The sequence below is a fragment of the Filicampus tigris genome, chromosome 11, assembly GCF_054856515.1.
Source record: "Filicampus tigris isolate MCC_2025a chromosome 11, RoL_Ftig_1.0, whole genome shotgun sequence".
In the NCBI taxonomy this organism is placed as follows: domain Eukaryota; kingdom Metazoa; phylum Chordata; class Actinopteri; order Syngnathiformes; family Syngnathidae; genus Filicampus; species Filicampus tigris.
This window is the reverse complement of record NC_141227.1, coordinates 5,571,104-5,592,500: the sequence shown is the minus strand read 5'-3', so window position 1 is coordinate 5,592,500 and position 21,397 is coordinate 5,571,104. Positions and strand designations below refer to the sequence as shown.

At 39.7% G+C, this 21,397-nt stretch overlaps 1 protein-coding gene across 4 annotated transcripts in view; it reads left to right on the top strand.

Annotated features, from left to right (window-relative positions):
- The window catches only part of LOC147139500 (stromal membrane-associated protein 1-like), a 64,305-nt gene extending 45,183 nt beyond the window's left edge, over positions 1-19,122 (top strand). For all 4 annotated transcript variants that reach the window (XM_086044642.1, XM_086044643.1, XM_086044641.1 and 1 more), the window contains 4 exons: positions 1,853-1,962; positions 10,304-10,493; positions 12,439-12,596; positions 14,917-19,122. In XM_086044642.1, coding sequence (XP_085900768.1) covers positions 1,853-1,962; positions 10,304-10,493; positions 12,439-12,596; positions 14,917-15,042 — 584 coding nt within the window. In that variant the 3' untranslated portion in view covers positions 15,043-19,122. The remainder of the gene's footprint in view (positions 1-1,852; positions 1,963-10,303; positions 10,494-12,438; positions 12,597-14,916) is intronic.
- The last annotated feature ends 2,275 nt before the right edge of the window (positions 19,123-21,397 follow it).

Here is a 21,397-nt window from a genome sequence, read left to right as displayed (position 1 = left end):
CTGTCCTAGATGTGAACCACCAAATATATTCCAACTATCTAACGCCAAATATACACCAACTATCTAAGTATATGCTTAAAGTGACACTTGGGCGAGCTGAACATTGGCACTTATATGATAGGTTTGCATGTAAAAATGACATTAGTACTAAAATGCCCACCTCAAAAGACTCTGTTGTGATTTAAGGTCTTTTTTTGTGATTAGGTTTACGACAAATTTCCCCGCCCCAAAAAGGGGTGTGGCTTATGTTATGTTTACACATTTCATGCCTGTTAATGTGACTGGTTAATTCTGAAGAATTTTGAAAGCCACTGTACGTGAAATTTTGCTGATCCCAATTAATAAAATACATTCATTTTATCAGATGCATTACTGCAACACGACACTTCTACGGATAACAAATGTGACCAATATCAAAAAAACCTGACCATTGCTTGTAACAGTAAAAGCATATGAACAGCTTCAACCGTGAATTATTTTTGGTGTGGAGGGTAAAGGGATAGTGGATGATTACAAAAACACACACACATCTTGTACAGTTGGTCTGTTTCCATGGAGAAATTGAGAGTGCTCTACAGAGGCGGCCCATCTCATTGCAAACATGGAAGAGATGATGAGGATGGGCCCTTTTCTGCCTTCTGCTCATCTCCATAATGGAATCATGCCAATTGTAAGTGTGGATAAAAATCTGAATATGAATGGAATATCAGCAGCATGAACAGACAGACCGGATATATACCTGTGTATACAAAACTCTGCGGGGGGGAAGAAAATAAAACCAAAAACAAAAAGGCCTCTGCAAAATTGTTCCGTTTGATTTTGCTATGTGCATATTTTAAAATTCTATAAATTATTGACATAATTTGCAAATCACAAATACTCATACAGTATTGCCATTTAGAACATTTATTTGCATAAATTAAAACGTGTGCGAAATACAAAAAAAGGGGTCCAGTCTTTTTATGGTCTCATTTTTTTTTTTACAAGAGCGTTATACACACACTGTTCTGCTGTAATAATACACTGTTAGATTGCTCAACAATATATGGGAATGTTACATCCATTTTACATTTTACATAATTTACCCTTCCACACAATGTTTCTTAAAATTGAAACTACATTAGCCTTTAAGATGCTTTTGGGCACGAGGCAAAAAGGGCTAAGGCCAAAATGATGTGAACTTGGATACATATTTAGAAATAAAAGCAAGAATATTTCAATACACCAGTGAAATACTACTTTGCTAATGTACACTTTGTTTTTGTTTTTTTTTCTATTGCTGAGTTTTATTTAGGACAAAATCTGTTTGAATATGGCACATTCTCCACAAATGATGAAAGAATTCTTGGTCTTCTAAATGTTTCTCATTTGTTTCTGTTTTCTTTTGGGGGTCTTGTTGCACTCTACTCATTTTGAGACATGAATGAGTGTTTGTTGTAGAACGCGAAGAAAATAGCTCAGTACATGCCTGAAAGGTCATATTATTTTGCATGGCAACCAGCCACACACCATTTGGCCTTATCATTTAGTCCATTTTAGATCAATGTCATGCTTAGGGTAATGCCACACTTTGAGATGATGTTCATAATCTACTGCTTGCAAATTAGTTTTGAATACTGGTGGTACTTTTCTTTTAAGATTTTGTGATCACATGCAGGCATCCACCTTTCTGTTTAAAAGAAAAAAAAAATCAGGACTTGAATTTGATTTCATACTGAAATCAATAGGTATTTTTAAAAGGTAAATGTATAACATTACGATTTTCATTATAAATCACAAAAATCAGGCATTTTGTCAATAGAAGGGCCAGTGAGTTTTCAGCAATAAGAACAAATCCTCGTCTCTCTCTCAGATACTACAGATGGTCAAGGAAAAGGCTCAGCAATCAATGATGAACTGGACATCTTTGGACCAATGGTCTCCAACCCTCTTCCCTCCTCCAACAACACACAACAGGCAAAGGTAATACACGCACACAGACACAAAGTCTCTCATCATCTGTTTATCGGTGTACTGGCTGCTTCAGAGAGAATCGACTGAGATCAATGAAGCAATGGCACACAAACACACACATTGGCATCGTCTAAAACGGCCACATCTCTTCAATAATGTATGACGTACGACCATGCAGACACACACAGCTGATTATGTCAAAGCTAAGTGCCATACTTTTTAATTTGTAAAATCAATCTTGCCCTGTCCTTGAAAACATTGTGGGCCTGTCTACCAAAGCCAATCCCGGCAATGGGATAAGGAAATTAAGGAATCAAACATTACACCACCAACAATTAACATTTAGAAGAAAGGAAAGAGAGGATTTAGATAACACAGATCTTTCATTTCACAAATGGGGAAAAAAATGTTCACTCTATTGCAACTATAAGATGTATGAGGTGTAGGGCTGTAACTATAAGATGTATGAGGTGTAGGGCTGTAACAATAACACAGATGTTGTGATTTTAAAATTTTCACAGAATCATGACATAATTTTTTTTACATTACTATGAAGTTTTATGTAGTACAGTAAGCATTTTTATATCGCCAATTTCCCCACAATATTGTGATAATTATCGTATTGTCAAGTTCATATTGTAATAATATCATATTGTGACGGATGGATATCGTTACATCCCTAATGAGCTGTCGGGGTATGATGGCTGTGCATCATCTTCAGTGGCAGAAAATGTTCCAATTATTTGCGGAGTGCTCCTGATGTTACATACAAATAGAATATATTTTTTCTATGTATGCATGGATTTAGCATGTAAATGTTGTTGCCATTTGTTATTAATTCAACTGTTAATACAGGAATAGTATCAGTAAATGTTGACCAATCACGACTCACCTATTTTCTGAATTTGGTCATGTGACCTTCGCAAGATGAGCCGTGACTGCTAGCTACCTGAGCCATGAGCAAATCTGGTGTCATTTTCAGTTGACAGGAAGTGGCAAATTGGACGCCCCCTGACATGGATAAAATTGGGTGGATGCCAGACGTTTGCCAACAATTTTAATGGTCGCAAAGTTTTTCTTGACGCCAAGAAATTTGGAATGTTCAAAACTCCCTCGCGAAAAGAAAACTTTGTCAATTTGAAATAATGTCTTGTTTTTTAATCAAGGGATGGAAATTTAAACATGTTTTGAAAAAAAAAAATTCAACCATTAATCGAGAAAATAATCGACCAATGAATTGATTATTTGAATAATTGTTAGTTTGCAGTCCGTGTTCAGATACTTGACGTGTCAGGAAACTTAAAAAAAATTTGCGTCAAAATCACTGTTCTCATTGACATATTTATTTTATTTTAAAACTTGTTTCTCTGCTTATTAGTCAGAAACAAGTGTGTTTGGTGAAACCAATCTTTGTTCTACTGCTGATTGTTAAAGAACAAGTATAATTTTTTTTCAGGTGAAAGAATAGAGCTAATTTTGGTGTTTTGCATAGTCATAGAACTTAATATTCTGTGGGCCTTGAAAGATTAGTCCAAATGCTCTTAAACGGAGACTTGGGTGAGCTTAACATTGGCACTTATATAATAGGTTTGCATGTAAAAACGACATCAGTACCAAAGTGCCCCCCCAAAAGACTCTGTAGTGATTTAAGGTCTTTTTTTGTGATTAGATTTACGACAAATTTCCCCGGCCCCTTTTGGGGCGTGGCTTATGTTATGTTTTCGGTCTCAGCGGTCTACGTCACGGGAGGAAGGCAAGCGTGGTAATCTTGTTCGCTTTGACACTTCTGTTGTCTAAAATGGTGACCGATCGCCACCAACATGCAAATGCACATTACTATTCTTATCCACTTCAACCTGTGAAAGTATAAAAGTGTTCTTCACAATAGTTTGGATTTATTGACATAAAACGTCATCTCATCATGATCACCTCCACAAAATCAAAAATACCGTGGCGATTGCTCCTCCACTTTCACAAGCTGAAGCGGACAAGAGCATGAATGCGCACACGAACCCCGACTGGTTATATTTCGGATATTTAGCTGCGCTAAACTCGTGTCAACTGTCAGGAGGGAGACCGCGGCTTGCAGCAGCAAGCAGATTAGAGGTTTACGCCCCCCTCTTCCCTCCCTGGCTAAAGGTAGGATTGGAACGGCTAATAGCAACAACTAGATTCAGGCCGTTAAAACAAAAGGCGTTAGCACAACAACATTAGCTCCTTACTGTCCGCCCAGCGTGTGGAGGTGAGATAAGCCTGTGTCTTGTCATGTTGCCTCCCAAGCAGTCGCGTGCGGTGTCCCTGCTTGCTTGCTTGCAGCAGCCACCTTCTGCCTGAGTGAAGCAGCGTGAGAGTGACTATACAGTAGCTCTCATCGAACAGCGAACAAAAAGTTCCAGCGAGGCTGACTGCACAGCCGAGTGTGGCCGCATTGGAACGTGCCATTTCGGCTGTTACCTTCCAAATTGGACGGCGCGTTGTAAGTCGAAAAACTGGGGCCATTCCTCATCCAAATAAATGTGCACGTCTACTCATTCCCACTTCAGTCTCTGTAAATATCCTGACTGGTGTTTAATGCCTCGCCCGTCCTAACCGTGATCAGCAAAGAAACATTTTTTTTTTAAAGCAAAGAAACAGTGTTTTTTGTTGGGTTTTTTTTAAGCAAAGAAGCAGTGTGCGCTCGTCCCAGCCTAAACCTATGTAGCTCTGCTGACTTCCATATTTCCTCATTCTCATATAAATCAGCCATGGAGAGATGAATCCTTTTGATATGTTGAAGTGGGTATTAGTAGGGATGTCCACATAAATTTTGGTGCCAATTGATTGGATTTTTGGACGTTATAAGCAATAAAAGTACAATGATTTCCAATGGAGAGTTTGGAATCGGTTCCTCCCGTGAGTCCGGCCGAACAAGGATAGAACGGTAGGGGGAGAGGCCATTGTCCTGATTAACAAGGAGCGTTATTCATGGAGTTACTTATTTTCTAATTTCTCCAAAATGAATGGATAAAATAGAAAATGTCAACTCTTTTCATTTTCCTGATCTAAAAATATATAAAATGAACCTGTCAGTGAAAACGTGGCCATCCCGGCCCCACCATCCCTTTAAATGGCTGGTAATATGGCCATCTCTGCTCTGAAAACGTCTGGCAGCATTGAATGTGGATGAATGCAATGTGCATGTGACAGGCTCAACTTTTACATCTACTCATAGAGCTATGCCAGCATTGCTTTGGGATTTTGCAGGTGGATTTTTCTTTATGACTTGTGATTATCCAGGTGCATGAAAAAAGGGGAAGCGCTCGCTTGCTGATTCTTATAGCTATTAACTGGCATCTGGGAGTGCTTGCTTATCTGTGAATGTCAATTACTAAATTGTGATTACAGCCTTGTGGGAGGGAGAGGATTTGTGTTTCTTCTCTCTCTCTCTCTCCCTTGTGAACATATTTCCTGCATGTCTTATGTGTGTTTAAGCCTTATCCTAATTTTAAATAGGTTTGTTCATTCGTTCATTTTCTACAGCTTAAGTACACGGCTGAGCTGCAGTCTCTCAACTGAGTTTGTGGGGTGGGTGGAGTATAGGGTTGGCATCGTTTAAATTTGGACGATTCTGGTTCCTAACGATTCTTGATTCCGATTCTCAACAAAAAAAAAAGGAGTTATTTTTGGACAAATCACATGAACAACTCCTCTGTTCTTCAATTTCATGAACATTTTACTATTTGTTTAACCAGTAAATTTTGTTTTAATATTTTTTTTCACAAGAGCTCACAAGAGCTCATCTGTAATCTTCTGTCATAGTTTGTGCTATATTTATGATTTCAACTCTAAATGTAGGTACTATAGTTATAAAAATATTGTACTACCACGGATGCAACCACATCACTACAAACCTCCTCTGGAAATGTGTATTATTTTTTTTGTCACAAGTCGTGATTTTGAAAGTAGTATAGTTATTATACAGAGTATTTTCCCACTCTGACTGACAGTTGCAGTTTGTTTTCATTTCACACTTTGAGTGGTGGATTAAGAATTAATTATTTACAGAAATGATTTCTGAAAGCAGCAGAGCATAAAATCAGCAAAATGTCAAACAATTGCCCCTAAATAAGGCAATCTGTGATGGATTCAGCCATTAATATTTCATTTCGACTGCTGTTAAAAATGTCCTTGGCAAGGCTACACTAATTAAAACCATGAAACCGTAACAGCCACTTTGTAACTGCAATAAATCGTAAGCGGAGCATTTGTCCTGGAAGTGTCATTGTTTTCTGTAGCAGACAAAAGACAAACATGAATCCCTTAAAAGAGAAAGCTCCAAGTAAATGTAAAAACAGACAAGACTGTTCAGTATTTTGTGAGCAAAGTGAACAAGAAGTAAATTGCTAGTTGACCTATTGAGGTGCTCAATTGCAGTGCTAAACAGGATTAAAAGTGTGACAGAAAATGGAGACGACCGCGGTGAGTGAGGGATTAGGAAAACGGGGCACGTGCAATTAATTGCTGAAAAGGGACTGCTGAGTGAAGAAATGGAATGGGGCAGACAAGTGATGTCATGAACTGGTGATTGACTTTCGCCCACTTTTCTGTCCTTTATTTTGGGGCGTACTCATTTCTTTGTTTCTTTAGTTTTTACACTTGTGCACAAAAATTCTTATTGTGGCTTTAAAGACCCAGATGGTCGAACAGAGGGGAGTATATGGGTGTTTCAAGCAGTGATGGAAAACCATAGAGGAAAAAAGTCGGTTTGTGTGCGGGTGTGTGAATAGCCACAGCGAGGACAATGCCGTGAGATGGTAATTCGCCATACAGCACAGCATCGGTTGAAAAGAATGGAGCCTTGTTGGAGAGGCTTTCTATCACACAATGTGCTGCTAGGAGCCCCCAACATATCACATGCTATGTGGGTGTGTGTGCGCGTGTTGAGGAATGTTAAGTCATTGTGAATTTCTCTTCTCGTTCACTGATGTAAGATGCCTGACGTGCACATCCTATTTAGTCTTAAAGCGGAAGTCTACGTAAACATTTTTTTTTGGAAGAATATGTTCTATGCAAGCCCACTAGTTAAAACAGGGCATTCTTATAAATATTGCGTTTGTGCAATAAGTGTTAATGCACTCGTTTTTAGCCATCTCTGGAGGCGGCCACTTTGTCTTCTGTCGACTGAAAATGACATCACAACTGCTCACAACCACCAATCACGGCTCAGATTCAGAAAACAGGTCAGCCGTGATTGGTGGTTGTGAGCAGTTGTGATGTCATTCTCAGTCGACAGAAAGACAAAATGGCCGCCCCCAGAGATGGCTAAAAACGAGTGCATTTTGCTGCTTAACTTATTTTCAACAAACGCAAAATTAATCAGAATGCTGTGTTCCAACTAGTGGGCCTGCTGAGAACATATTCTTGAAAAAAATATGTTTGGGTTGACTTCCGCTTTAAGAAAAAAAAATTGTGATTGAAGCAGATACCATTTTTAATGGCCCCGTTCAGTTTGTTCCAATTCAAATGGTGAATGGCAACGCTTCTCGTTTGCCCCAACAGCTCTCTTAAATGCACGGAGATGTAACGGAGAGAATCCGGTCACTTTTCAAAATAAAATGTTTTTCAGCCTCGGACAATGAATAAACCGGAAGTACTGTACTTTAATACTTTTTTTTTTTTCTTTCATCTGTGTGGCCCGCCGCGGTCCGGTTCCGGTCCACGGCCCGGTGGTTGGGGACCCCTGCTCTATAGGGTTTATGTGTGAACAATGACTTGGTTAGTTTTTTTTTTTCTTCTTTGTTCTGTGCTGTGAGATGAGCATGTACTCATGTCTCATCTTCTTGCTAATGACCAGTTTGCGTCTTCCGGTGTAGTCTCTGTACTTTGGTTCATGAAGTCTTCTGTGAACAGTACATTTTGATACCTTCACTCACACGCTCTGGAGGTTTTTGTTGATGTTACAAACAAGATCTTTTTTAGAGCTCTCAAAATCTTTTTTTCTGTGATCAACTGCCAACCAGTGCAATGTGTACGCTGCCTCTCACCTTAATTAAGATGGGATAGGATCCAGGTCACCATTGATGCTGAACATATAAGCGGTTGAAAATGAGTAAATAATGAACATATTATGACCAATTAAATGTTCATGATTGAGTTGTAGACTGTCCAATGATTGCTTGCGCAGTGACTGAAAGTCTGGCCAATCACCATATAATATTGGCCATGGACCAAAACAAAAAGGAAGACACTGCGGAAGGAAAGAACACATTTTGACTGCGACAATGAAATCCTACCATTTAACATCTTGATTGGACATGTTTCGCAGGTACTACGTGCCTGGAATAGAAAATGGTCTCTCCAAGTCAAAATGCATTATGACGTACAAAATGATGTCTGATATATTACTACATTTGCTGTGTAAAAGCAAATAATATGCTGTAATCGTGCAATTGCATTACAATTGTAAAGCTTTACACTTCACTTTTGGGAGATAGAAAACGTTTTGAGAGAGGGAAGCGGGGCAAATCTATCAGCAGGAGCAGTTAATCTTGACTATGCATATTAGTTTGGCTTCCAGGCTATAAAATCTCACAAATGTTCTCACCAAAGTCCTAATTAACTCTTATAATCCAAGCCATGGACGCCAAACGGTTAGTTGCCATATCTTAATGCAAACTTAATTAAACTTGTCATTCCTCCAAGCAGTTTTTTGTTATTGCTGAACGTGTTCCATCAGGAATCAACTACACCAGCCGCAAAGATGGCGTCATCACAGAATTTCAGAGCAATATGATAACCCAAGTCACGGCCTCCATTCTAAAAATATTATTTCCTGGAAAGAATGTCTGTCTGTCGCGGAGGATTTGAAGTCTTGCTCGATGTGTGTTTGCGAGGTGTGACTTATCTGTGGAGCAAGTGGGCTTTGCTCTGTGGTTGAGTCATGTTCGGGTTGATCAGTTCAGGATCATTTCCCTTCGTTTACTCCTTCGCATAGGAGCAAGGATGCTGCATCTATTAATAGCATCGTGCTTTGATGAAGACCCGATGCACCATCTCTTCAAAGAATTGCTTCTGTGTTTCTAGCACTAGCTGATTGATTCCTATGCACCTTTTCAAATGTTTCGTTTAAACCCTTGCCCAACTCGTCCTCCTTTTGCTTCAAATTATGTTTTTCTCCACCCTTCTCAACCTGTATGCTTTTTTTTTCCCCCTCTCACCGCTCTCACCATTGCCCTACTTGTCTCTCCCCATCATCCTCACTCTTTGGCCCTGCCTTCTTTCCCCTCTCTCCTCTGCCTTCTCATGTTTTGGGCACTTCCTCCCTCGCCCCCACTTCTCCTTCCCCCAAGTTCTGCCCCCTTTGCAAATCTTGCTTTCTCCTTTTTACCCGACTCCCTTCAACTCTTGGCTTGCCTGTCTTCCCCTCTTCTAGTCAAAGAGAGTCAGCTGAGTGAGCCAGATGAGTGCAGCACTGCCTGCTAAGTAGTTGAGCACAACATACTTTCAAAGTGGTGTGTGTGTGCGGGTTTGTGTGCGAGTTTCTCTCAACGGCCACTATTTCTCACACTCTCCTCTTATCGTATCTGCGAAGTCGCTTCAGCTTCCCCTTTTCACTCATGCATACACACACACACACACACACACCTGTATCGAGAGTACAACCTTTATGTATCGTTTGCTGCAGTCTAATTCAGATCATTTTTAGCCAAAATGTTTTCGCTATCGTCCTAAAATGTCTCAATATCTTACTTAAAGGAGAAGTCAACCCCAAAATATTTTTTTCAAGAATATGTTCTATGCAGGCATTCTCACTAACATAGTGTTTGTGGACTATGAGTTAATCCTCCCGTTTTTAGCCATCTATGGAGGCGCCCATTTTGTCACTTCTGTCGACTGAAAATGACATCACAAATGCTCAAGTAACGACCAATCGCAGCTCACCCGTTTTCCGAAGCTGAGCCATGATTGAATGTTATCTGAGCCCCGAGCGTCTGGGATGTCATTTTCACTTGACAGAAATGACAAAATGGCCGCCCCCTGAGATGGCTAAAATTGGGTGGTTTTTACTGCTCAACTCATCTTAGAATCTCTTTTTATGTGCATCAAATCTTTAGACGCAGCAATAATCTTGCTAAGATAAAGCACATTGCTTTACAAGTTGACAATAGCACTATAATATCACCATGTACAGCTACGGAAAAATATGCCTTAAATGATCTCTAAATGTGTATGTAATTGCACGCAATTACGGCGCAGCTACCAATGCACTAGCCAGTCAATCTGGTTTTCATCGGAGAGGGATAAAAATGTGCAAGCCATATATGTTTTTTTTTGATGGAGAAATTTTGTCCATTTCTCTTCACCCCAACAGCCTGGTTCCAGGAGAGCACCTCAGGCATCGGATCCCTCCACCTCTTCATCTTCCTCCTCTACCTCCACCTGTACCACCACAAGGGTAGAGGAGAAAAAGCTTTTATCTAAAGACTCCATCCTGTCTCTGTACGCCACCAGCTCAGTGGGCAGTCAGCCACAGAGCCGGCAACAGCCTGCTACTGGGCAAGGTAATATGCAAAACATATGCGCACACACACACTACTGCAATCAAAAACATTGGCTTTACAGTTTTATGCTTGGAGCAGGTAATAATCAAAATTTGGAATGGTTACTTAAACATGTTAGACTACACAGACCATTGTTGGATAAATGACAACCATTACAGTTTTGTCATGCATCAAGCTCTATCATTTTTGCCCACGCTGGTTGCCATCCAGAAAGACACATTAAGAGGATCATCATCATCGACGCTTCTGTATTTACTGTACCTTACATTGAGCCGTTAGCCATTACTGATAATTACCATCTAATCAGCTGTTAACTTCCACCACAGCTGATAGTGATCTGAACCAATCCTCTGCATCATCTTGACAAGTTTACCACACTTCTTTCTCTAATGCCAACTGGACAAGGAGCCTTGCCTGCCTATCAGACATCTACTGGATTCTTCCATCACGCTGCTGTTGGCTGACAGCTGATAGCAATGCTAGCTACTCCTCCGCTAAAATGGCACATCTAACGTCAACATTTTTAATTAACCCCCATGCTTTATTGTTAAGGGTCCTTGGGTTCCTTGCGTTATTATTCTATCTACAGTGTAAGATATCTGTAGTATACATTGTTTAGGAAGGGAGTATACAAATTGTAGAGTAGGGGTGTGCAATTAATCAAAATTCAATTACAATTACGATTATTACACTCCATGATTATGATTGGCGTAATCGTAAAAATGATTATTAATATTCATGTATGTCCAACGCACACAAGGAAATCATACATTTCCACCTTTTAAATTTTATAACGTCTTTATATTTTTTTAAGTGTAAACATTTTCTTGTTTTTTACCCCAAATAAATCATTTGAGTAATCGTGATTTCAATTATTACCAAAATAATCATGATTCATATTTTTTTTCAGAATCGTGCAGCCCTATTGTAGAGCATCATGTACAGTATAAAAGAGATGCATGCATTCATTGCTAGCCTAATGCACACAATAATAATCATAATAATACATCTGATTTATATAATGACTGTTCAGAGTGAAGGTAAAAAGTTCAGTGCCATGAAAAGCAGTCAGGTCCATTTTCTGGTGTCCATCTTATCCAGAGCACGTCACAAATATCCAGAGTTCTGTGGATAGAATTTGATTCGATACACGCAGACTCTGATGAGAATTGACAAAAATACATACAAAAATGTGCAAGAAAGAGCAAAGTGCAACATAGGACGCTGGTCACAATAAACCAGGACGAACGAGACAAACCAAAACCGCTTGTAAAAGACAAGGACGAATATAAATGGCAATGGCTTGTCACCAAGGACAAGGAAACCCAAAGCGCGTATAATACAAACAGAGACTATCACTACTACTTACTTGAACAAGGCAAAACATGGCGAGAGAATACGGGCATAAACATGAAGCGTCTAGAAAATTCAAGCACTTGCAGGGACACAGTCGTGAGCAAGGCAAATAATTCAACATTGGGTTGTCGGCTTGGCGGTCCTTAAATAGTCTGGTGATTATGATGCGTGACAGGTGTGTTGCTGGAGGGAACGCCCTCCACTCCAGCTGGAACTGAAAACAAAAACAAAACAACCATGACAGAGAAGTGAAAGCAGACTCACTGTAGGTTTGTTTGTGTGTGTGCGCATACGTGTGTGCACGTTGCATGAGTGCTCATTGTGTGTGTGTCAAGTGTGGGGAAACCACCACTGTGACATTTGTTCATTGAGAGGAGCGGGCAGTAGCTTGACGCACAATTTACATGTGCACATTGATGAATGTTTATATTGCTCTGTGACTTATCTAGAGGATTAAAAATTGGAATAAGGATTAAGGGCATTCAATTCCCCTCGTTGTCCGCCTGGAATCGAAATAACTGCTGATGGAGATCAAAGTTAAACTGGGCTAATGTTCCAAATCACTGGACTATTGTGTGTTGTGCAATAGGAATACACATGGGCCAGCCTCCAATAACACAGCAGGGCTTCAACAGCGCCACGGTGGGAGGAGGGGCCATGACGTCAGGCATGACTCTTCCTAACGGCAGCTACGTGGACATGCAGCACATGCACGGCAACCAGCAAGGACAGTGGAGTGTGGGCCAGGTAAGGCAGGGCTAGTACAATACTCTTTTTAAGACAGTTACTCAGTGGAAATGAAGTTGAAATATTGGCTACCGTGGCTGCCACACCCCTTTCTTAACGCCGTCCTGAAGCTTGTTGCTGCGTGCGCCACCCACGAACAGCAATGAACAGTTGTTATCACAAGGCAGACTAGTGCCGCTTTACCATTAGTTCCAAACAGCCCCACAACACACACCACTCCCATCTGTAGAGTAAGTTGGGGAAGAGCTAAGTTTAGCCTGGGTTGTTAGTGAAAAGTTACGGAGAGCCTTCACACCATGTCAGGGTCTTACATTAAGCCTTTTGGGTGGTGGCCGGACAGCGGTAGCCTGTTTCGTGAGTTAAGTAATTTTAAGAATAATTCCGTAGCATTCAAAGAAATTACTAATTTTCACTGGTTAATTTTCAGATAATTTGTATTCATTATTATTATCATTATTATTCTTATTATTATTATTATTCGATTCGATAAGGTACGAGTTGGAGAGGATACGATGCAATGACTTTCTTTTTGTCATTTTACTGTACACAGATATGAAAGAACTTGCTAGTACTGTAAATGTGGCTTTTCCTGCAAAGGTACAGCTCTCCCAGAAAAGAGAATTCAATCTGGAAGTGGAATACACACACACACATATGTATATGTGTATATATATACATATATGTGTATATATATACATATATGTGTATATATATATATATATATATATATATATATATATATATATATATATATATATATATATATATATATGTGTATATATATATATGTATATATATATATATATGTGTATATATATATATATATATATGTGTATATATATATATATATATATGTGTATATATATATATATGTGTGTATATATATATATATATATATATATATATGTGTATATATATATATTAGGGCTGTCAATCGATTAAAAAATTTAATCGAGTTAATCAGAGGTTAAAAAAATAATTGATCGTAATTAATCGCAATTCGAACTCAATTTCCGAAATATGCCATATTTTTATGTAAATTGTTGTTGTAATGGAAGATAAAAGACACAAGACCGATATATACATTCAACATACTGTTTATATGTAATTTTTTTATTACAACGTATCCTCATAAGATGAAAATTAAAATTTTTAAATCAAAATTATTAACATTATTATTTCTTTCTGTAGTAGACAGTATTTTTATTCACGATAAAAACAAAAACGCAAAAGGGCCTCAGAACAGTGACAGAAATATTTCAAATGTGTGCAAACAAAGTGTTTGCGAGTGTGTCTAATGTAGACATTTATATGTGGCCCTCGTAATATTCTTTGAGTTTATGTTTTCCGAGTGGTCCCTGAAGTGCACAGGAACGTGATTGCCTCATATGTTATGCTGTGCTATCATCACCTCGCGGGTTCCTCCTTTAAAATGACTTTATTAACACAAAACAAGACAGCCCTCTTCTCTACTCATCCTCAGTCGCTGAGGCAAACCAATTAATTCACATTTCTGAGATTAAAAGCTGCCCTCTTCTTTCGAAATGCTTCTGTACTACTGCGGGCGACGCGCGTCCGCTCTGCTGCTCACTGTGCACTTCTGAGTGGGATTATGCATCGGCGGTCATTCTGCGCATGCGTGAAATGCGTCAAATATTTTGACGCGATCAATTTCAAAATTTAATTACCACCCGTTAACGCGGTAAATTTGACAGCACTAATATATATATAGTGTGTGTGTGGGGGGGGGCGTGTGTGTATAGATAGTATAGTGAGAGAGATAAGCAAAGAGTTATCTGCATTGTTGGAAAATGTTGTTCTGATGCAGCTACAGTTTTTTATTCCAGGTGCGTGCAGGCCTTGAACACTAGCATTAGAATGTCAGTCCGTGTGTGTCTTTCTTATTGTCGGTGAGTGTGATAGAGTGGAAGCAAAGGTACAGTGACTGAAAGCCAGTGCACATCGCTTTGGCTCTTTGTGTGTGTGTGTGTGTGTGTGGGGGGGGGGTTATACGCACGTGTGTGCACACACAAGTACCTGCACAAAGCTCTCAGATGTCTAGATAAGAGAGTGGTGCAGCACCAAGGCACATTCATAATAGATAAGACAAAATGGAAGAGTGAGGGCAAGCAGAGAGTAGCAGATGAGGTGCTGAATAGACGAGCTTGAGGGGAAGTGTCAAGAGGTGACTTGGGGAGTGGCGGAGAGAGCAGTAATCAAGGAGAAAAGCGAGGTGAAGTGTGGTTTTGCGGGCAAAAAAAGATCCGCTATTAGTTGTATGTAATCGAATCCTCTTTGTCTCTTTCCTTTCCTCCCTCAGTTATCCCAGCAGATGTCAGGCATGGCCACAAATGGAGGCGCACCACCGTCAGGCACCCCTGCAGCCAGTTGGTCCACAGCGCCGACAGCTTCCGGACAGACCCTCAGCACTCAGCTGTGGAAGTGACGAGTGGGCAGCCCTGAAAATATGTAGTGCGGATTGTGGCGCCCACTTAACAACCTTCCTCCAGACCTCCCTCAAGGTTTCCTTTACAAAGCCAAGACAATATAGCGCGGGGGGGTTCTGGCAGCCGTCATGTTTTGTCTTAATTGGATCTCATTTGGATTTCCTGTTGGTGTTATGTGAAGAGTAGGTACAGTTATAGCACAACAAAGAATAGAGAACACTGCTGGACAGAGTATCCGCAACAGTAATGTTCTAGCTCTATAATGGCATTATAAAAATGAATAGATAGTTAATAGTCATTGAGTACGTACAGTAGATATGGTTCCCTTGTGGTGGTTGGTCCCCTCTCTCCGCTGTGTGTGTTAGACTCCTCCCACGCCTGCCCTCACCTTCTTTAGAGCCAGCAGAGCTTCGTGGGCAGGTAATAGCCTGACCAGTCCCGTATTTGTGTGATAATGACGTGTGAACCCCAGAGCCATAGCCGGTGGTCAGGTCAGTGATTCATCTCCCAGACACTTGTTGCATAATCATTTGATTATCTGCAGTGATGGAAAAGGATGCTCATATGGTAAATCCAAAACATGAAAGTCAGTTCTGGTGTGCTTGCTTTTTCTTATTTCTTCAGATACACCTAGAATTACAGTGGAACCTCCACAAACAAACAACTCTGAGGTCACACTATTTTGAAAACATTTCCGGGAAAAAAAAAAAAAAAAAAAAAATCCTCACCAATCACACCAAAATGTGGAGGTCAAATCACATGGGATGTCACATGAGAGTGCAGTATGTCTCGCAAGAGTTCATCTCTGTGAGCATCTAAATTTTTGATTTTGTCAGTCCATCACTGGTGTGTGGTGGCAAAGAGAAAAATAGAGAGAACGTGTCCAAAAAGCGGGACGCACGTCTCTGTCGTTACGACTCATTGCAACGCTTTGACGTTTTGACTGCGCAGTAATGGAAAGCAGTGCCGTGTTCTGCCTTGGTCTCTTATGCAAATTAATCAGCCATTCAGTCTTTGTTGCTAAGCATACGATGGCAAAGACAACAATGAATTGACCATCGACCGTAAAATCTAAGAAGAATGATGCAACGCACACCTTAAAGTGATGTGTGTAGACTTTATGCTTGCTTCTTCACGTTCATGACTGCGTGGTGAATACACATTATATTATATTTGCATGTTTTATAGGTAATCAAGACTATCATTTAGGTTTTATCTTGTTGGCATTTCTCGCATGGAAGTCATTCATTCTCCATTACTTGCTATTTTGGAGTACTGTATGCTTGAATTGACAACCATCATATTGTGACCACCTAAGAGGTTCCACTGTACATCGAGCGGTGTTTCTCCTTTCTAGTCAGTGTCTACTGCATATCCCATCTTGAGGAGCCGTAACCCTGCGAGCCAGCCTTGCAAATGTGAAATCATTCAAAACCGATTACATTTGTAAACTGATTTGGCAAATCTGTTTAGTTCATATTCAAATGTTATCGGTATATAGACATTTTTGTTGTCGATGTTTTATGGTCTTGTCGTTTTGTAAAAGCCGATAAAACTAGCATAGTTTCTTAGTCAATTCTAAAATGCGTACACGATATGAAACCATGGTGTGTTATTGTTCCTCTAAATTATATATTTCAGTTGATTAAAATACATTTATAAAAAAATAAAGATCCACCCTGAGTAATTACGAGACATTGTATTTTGTTTGACGTTATTTAGGGTGGTAAACCAAAGACCATCCTGCGCCATGCCAGTTTCAGAGCACCAGTTATTATAGTTTTCCACTATGATTTCCATCGTACGTTTCAACTGTACTGCTCATTTACGAAAGCTTTGCATGTGCGAAAACTGGGCGCAAATTTGCATGCTTCCGCAAACAGATTTGGAAGCTAACAGTGACATGCGGTGAGGTTCATAACTGAGGAGGCACTGACTCCTCTGGAATTAAAAATATCAATCCAAAATGGAAGATTAGCCTGTATTTCAATTTTGACTTTTGAAACATATCCTTTCAAAGTCTCTAATTATGCTTCAATCAATTTCACACTGCTCAAAAATGTGATAGCAAGAAAAACAAAGGACAGTTAGTGGATTGAAAAAGAAAAGAAATGTAAAGCACTGCCCAGACAACTAAAATGGAAAATAATTGATTGTGATCCTGATCAGTCTTATTTTCTCTTCCTCACATGCAGGGAAGGGGGCAGGGAGGCTTTGCCTGCACTGAACACACTTCCCTACCCACTAACCAGGCGCACCCAGAACTGCATCTGTCAAACGCACTAAATTCCCACACAGTTCATTATGTTTGTTTTATGAGGACTAGATGCAAATACTGTATATTAATTTAGCAGAACCACTGTGATTTATCAAACCCAAAACGAATTGCGATGACTCTATAGAAAGCATTAAAAGGCAAATGCCAACTGCACCGCTGTGCGTAACCGTGACGAAGGAGGCACATCATCTATTCAGCAATGCAGTTTTAGAGCTTCTGAAGGATCTAAGGGCTGACTTGTGGCCAGTCACAAGAAGGAGTCATGCCATATCATCAATGACATAGCTGCTTTTCAACTCTACATTTCCTTGCGTCTTTGTCATTTCGGTGCACAAGTGTCTGGTGCCCTGGTACCCTAACCCAGAAAACAGGTGAGCTGTGATTGGTCGTTACCTGAGCAACTTCCATGTCATTTTCAGTTGACAGAAGTGACAAAATGGCCGCCACCTGAGATGGCTAAAAACAGGTGGTTTTTGTTATATTCAGTAAATGCAATATTAATCAGAATGTCCTGTTTCAACTAGAACATATTCTTGAAAAAAATAGTTTGGGTTGAGTTCCCCTCAGTAATACGTTTCTTCGTCTTCCACTAACAATTCCAATTCCGTCATTTAAAACTTCATTTTGCATTTGCAGTGTTTGCTCATATTTTAACATGGTGAAACCCATTAATGCTACCAAAAGTACAGAGCCCAAATAGCGCCCGCTATTTGGGATCTTAGTAAAAGAACGCAATCTTAGTAGGTCACGTGTCACATTGTCCACCAACAGCGCTTGCGGTCTGTTGGTGTGAACACGCAATTTGGCGCCCGCTATTTGGGACCTTAGTAAATCAGCCGTGTACAGTGTACATCTATCCGCTGTTGGGTTGGCCTAAGCTAAGGTCTCCTAGTAGTAGCCATGTTGCATGTTTTCCTTCAGGAAGAAAAAAGACGGGCCCAGCTACTGTGCTCTGAGCCAGTAAAGTCCTTCCTTTTGTCTAGAGACATCTCTGGCATTCCTGAAGGCAAATTAAACCACCACAGAATCACAGCAATTCATCTCGATGCACTTAAATACCGCAGAGTGAGCTCTGTATCTCAGTATATTGTGGCTCTGTCTCTCAAGATTGTCGTCAGGGAACGGATAAGTGAAATGTGTATTTACTTTCAACTCGAGGATGTCTACCAAATCTCATCCCACCCATAACAATGGCATTTCAAATCCATTAGTCTTAACCCGGTGTTTTGCCCTCCCCTTTTTGATTGCGTCTCTTGTTGCGTGCCGTACAAGAGAAGCGAAATTAGTGTGACGCAAATAAACCTGAATGGCCAATCAGATGATGGCGACCTGTATGTAAATGCTGGATTGGTCCCATCGTTGCTGTTGAGTTCATGTTGAGAGTAAAAGCAACAGTACAAATTCACACACCAGCAAAAAAGATGTAAAAAAAAAAAAAAAAAAAAAAAATCACTGCCACACCAATGCACAGAATCACCTTCACTTAACAGGGTTCCTCTGCCGCGCAATAAATATTCACTGTCAAGTATAAGATATACTGTACGTACGTGGTTAGTGTGGATGGCACATCAACACATGGCATGTCCTCCAGGTTTATTTACATTTGTGTTTACGTTTTCTAGTGCCTAATACAAAACATGTCTCTGTGCATTGATAGCATCAATTTCTCCATGTTCATTGTTGTCCAAAGACTATATTTCCGCTGTGTAAGTACTGTTTTGTTGTCTGGTTATTCCATTCTATTTGTATTGGTCCCGGCATTTACAAGCAGATCATTTGGAATAAAGGATGTTGAATTGTGCCCTCTTTACTCGTGTGTTATTCAAGTCTATAGTGCTGCATTTACAGTACGCACTGATGCCTTCTAATTACAGTACTCCATTAACCTGTACTTTTTCTGTGTTTGTCCACTTTATTGGTTCTTATCATAGTGGCTACTGTCAAATCTCATGATGTATTTCCTGCAGTATGTTCACTTTGAATCATTTAGAGGGGAACAACATAATTGGCACAAATAACAATTCGACTAAATTGTTACCACATAAACATTTTATTCATTTTGAATACTGTAAAGACATCACATAATCTGGAAGACGGGTGAAAACCAGGCCACGAAAATCTTTTTTGAGAGACCCTTTGAGTTTCAACAAATTTGTTTTGTTTTTTATTGTATACTGAGCATTCTATCTTAGCATAACGCTCCAAAACAATCAGTTTAGTTTGTTTTACATTCAGAAATAGAAATATAAAAGATCACAGCTTCTGTGTGTCCAACTGTATCTTGGTGGACATCAGCAGGCAACAAGACAAGGAAGCAGCTTATCAAAATTCAGATGATAAGCAGACTAGTGTCAAAGGCTAGTCTTTGACAAAATACTGCCCTTCTGACTTCATTATCAAGCAGTCATGCATGTGTATTCTACAACCTCTTCAAAAGGGCACCTCAAGGCTCACTGCTTGGGCCACTGTACTTGGCAATTTACAGAATTGCTACATCAAAGCACCCTCTTGCTTTGCTTTAGATATTACTTGAACACACATACAGTTCCATGAAAAAGTCTTTGTACTGTTCTTCTCTTCTTTTTTGACCACACTCAAGCCTGATTACCTCCAGCAGACCTGTTCAATCAAAAATAGTTACTTAAATAGAAACAAAAATAAGTCGGCCAAAGAAATCAAAAAGCTATGGTCCAAAGAAATTCTACAGCATATGAGAAACTAAATAATTATTGATATCCATCAGTCTGGTTACAAAACCATTCCTAAAGGTTTAGGACTCAAGAGAACCGCTGTCCACAAATGGAGAAAACATGGAACACTGTTGAACAGCCGGCCGACAAGAATTACCCCAAGAGCACAGTGAGGACTCATTTAGGAGGTCACAAAGGAACCCAGGACATCATCTTAATCGGTGCCGGACATTTTCAGACCCTCTTTTACCCCAACATTTGAAAAATGTTGAAAAATATGTAAGTAAGTTCCTGGGATTGAATGGCTGGACTGTGAAAAGACAAATAAATATCTCCTTGGCAGTGAATGAGTTAAATAAATATTGATTGATTAACTCATTCAATCTCAATGACATGTTTATATGTCTTGACATATGTATAAATATGTCTTTGGGATTGAATGGGATTGGCACTGAATGAGTTAAGAGCTGCAGGCCTCCGTCACCTCAGTTAAGGTCAATGTTCATGCATCAACAATAAGGAAGAGACTGGGCAAAAAAAAAAAAAAAAAAAAAAAGACTTTCATGGCAGACTTCCAAGGCCAGAATGACTGCTGACCGAAAAGAAAATGAAGGGTTGTCTCATATTTGCATTAAAAAAAACAAAAACTATAAATGATTTCCGAGACTATTCTATGGACTGACGTGACCAAAGTTGAACTTTTGGAAGGCGCGTGGCTCTTTATATCCGGCGTAAATGTAACACATCATTTCAGAAAAGGACATTATATCAACAGACTGAGAGTGGCCCAAGCCTTTATTAGGTTCAGGGGGTAAATACTTTTTCACACATGGACAGGTAGCTTTACCTTAATAAATAAAATCACCATCTAAAACTGCATTTGATGTTTACTCTGGTTATCTTTCTGATATTTACATTTGTTTGACGCTCTTAAACATTCAAAAGGGGAAAACGATGCAAAAAAAACAAAACGCATTTAAGAGGAGGGCAAATACTTTTTGATGGCAGTGGCTGTCTCCCCGCGAGATTAAGGATGAGCATTTGACAATGTTCCCTCGACTGACAATCTCTCTCAGAATATTGTGATGCCACTAGAAGAGTTTACATGGATTTTGCTCAAATTCTCATCGGTTGCTGGCACGTTCGTTAGACTGCAAAAAAGTTGAGACTAAATCCACATTCTAAATCCATTTTGCTTTCACCATCGCTTCATGGTCATGTCCACTCTGGTTGACCCAAATCTTCCTGAACTTGTTTTGTCAGTGGATACAGCTGAAGAACACGGCTATCAAAAAGATCTGAAAGTGAATTCATGCACATCCCAAATTTTCATTATCACTAACTCTGAGAAATGTTACAGTAGCCATGTCAGACAATCTTGGCAAG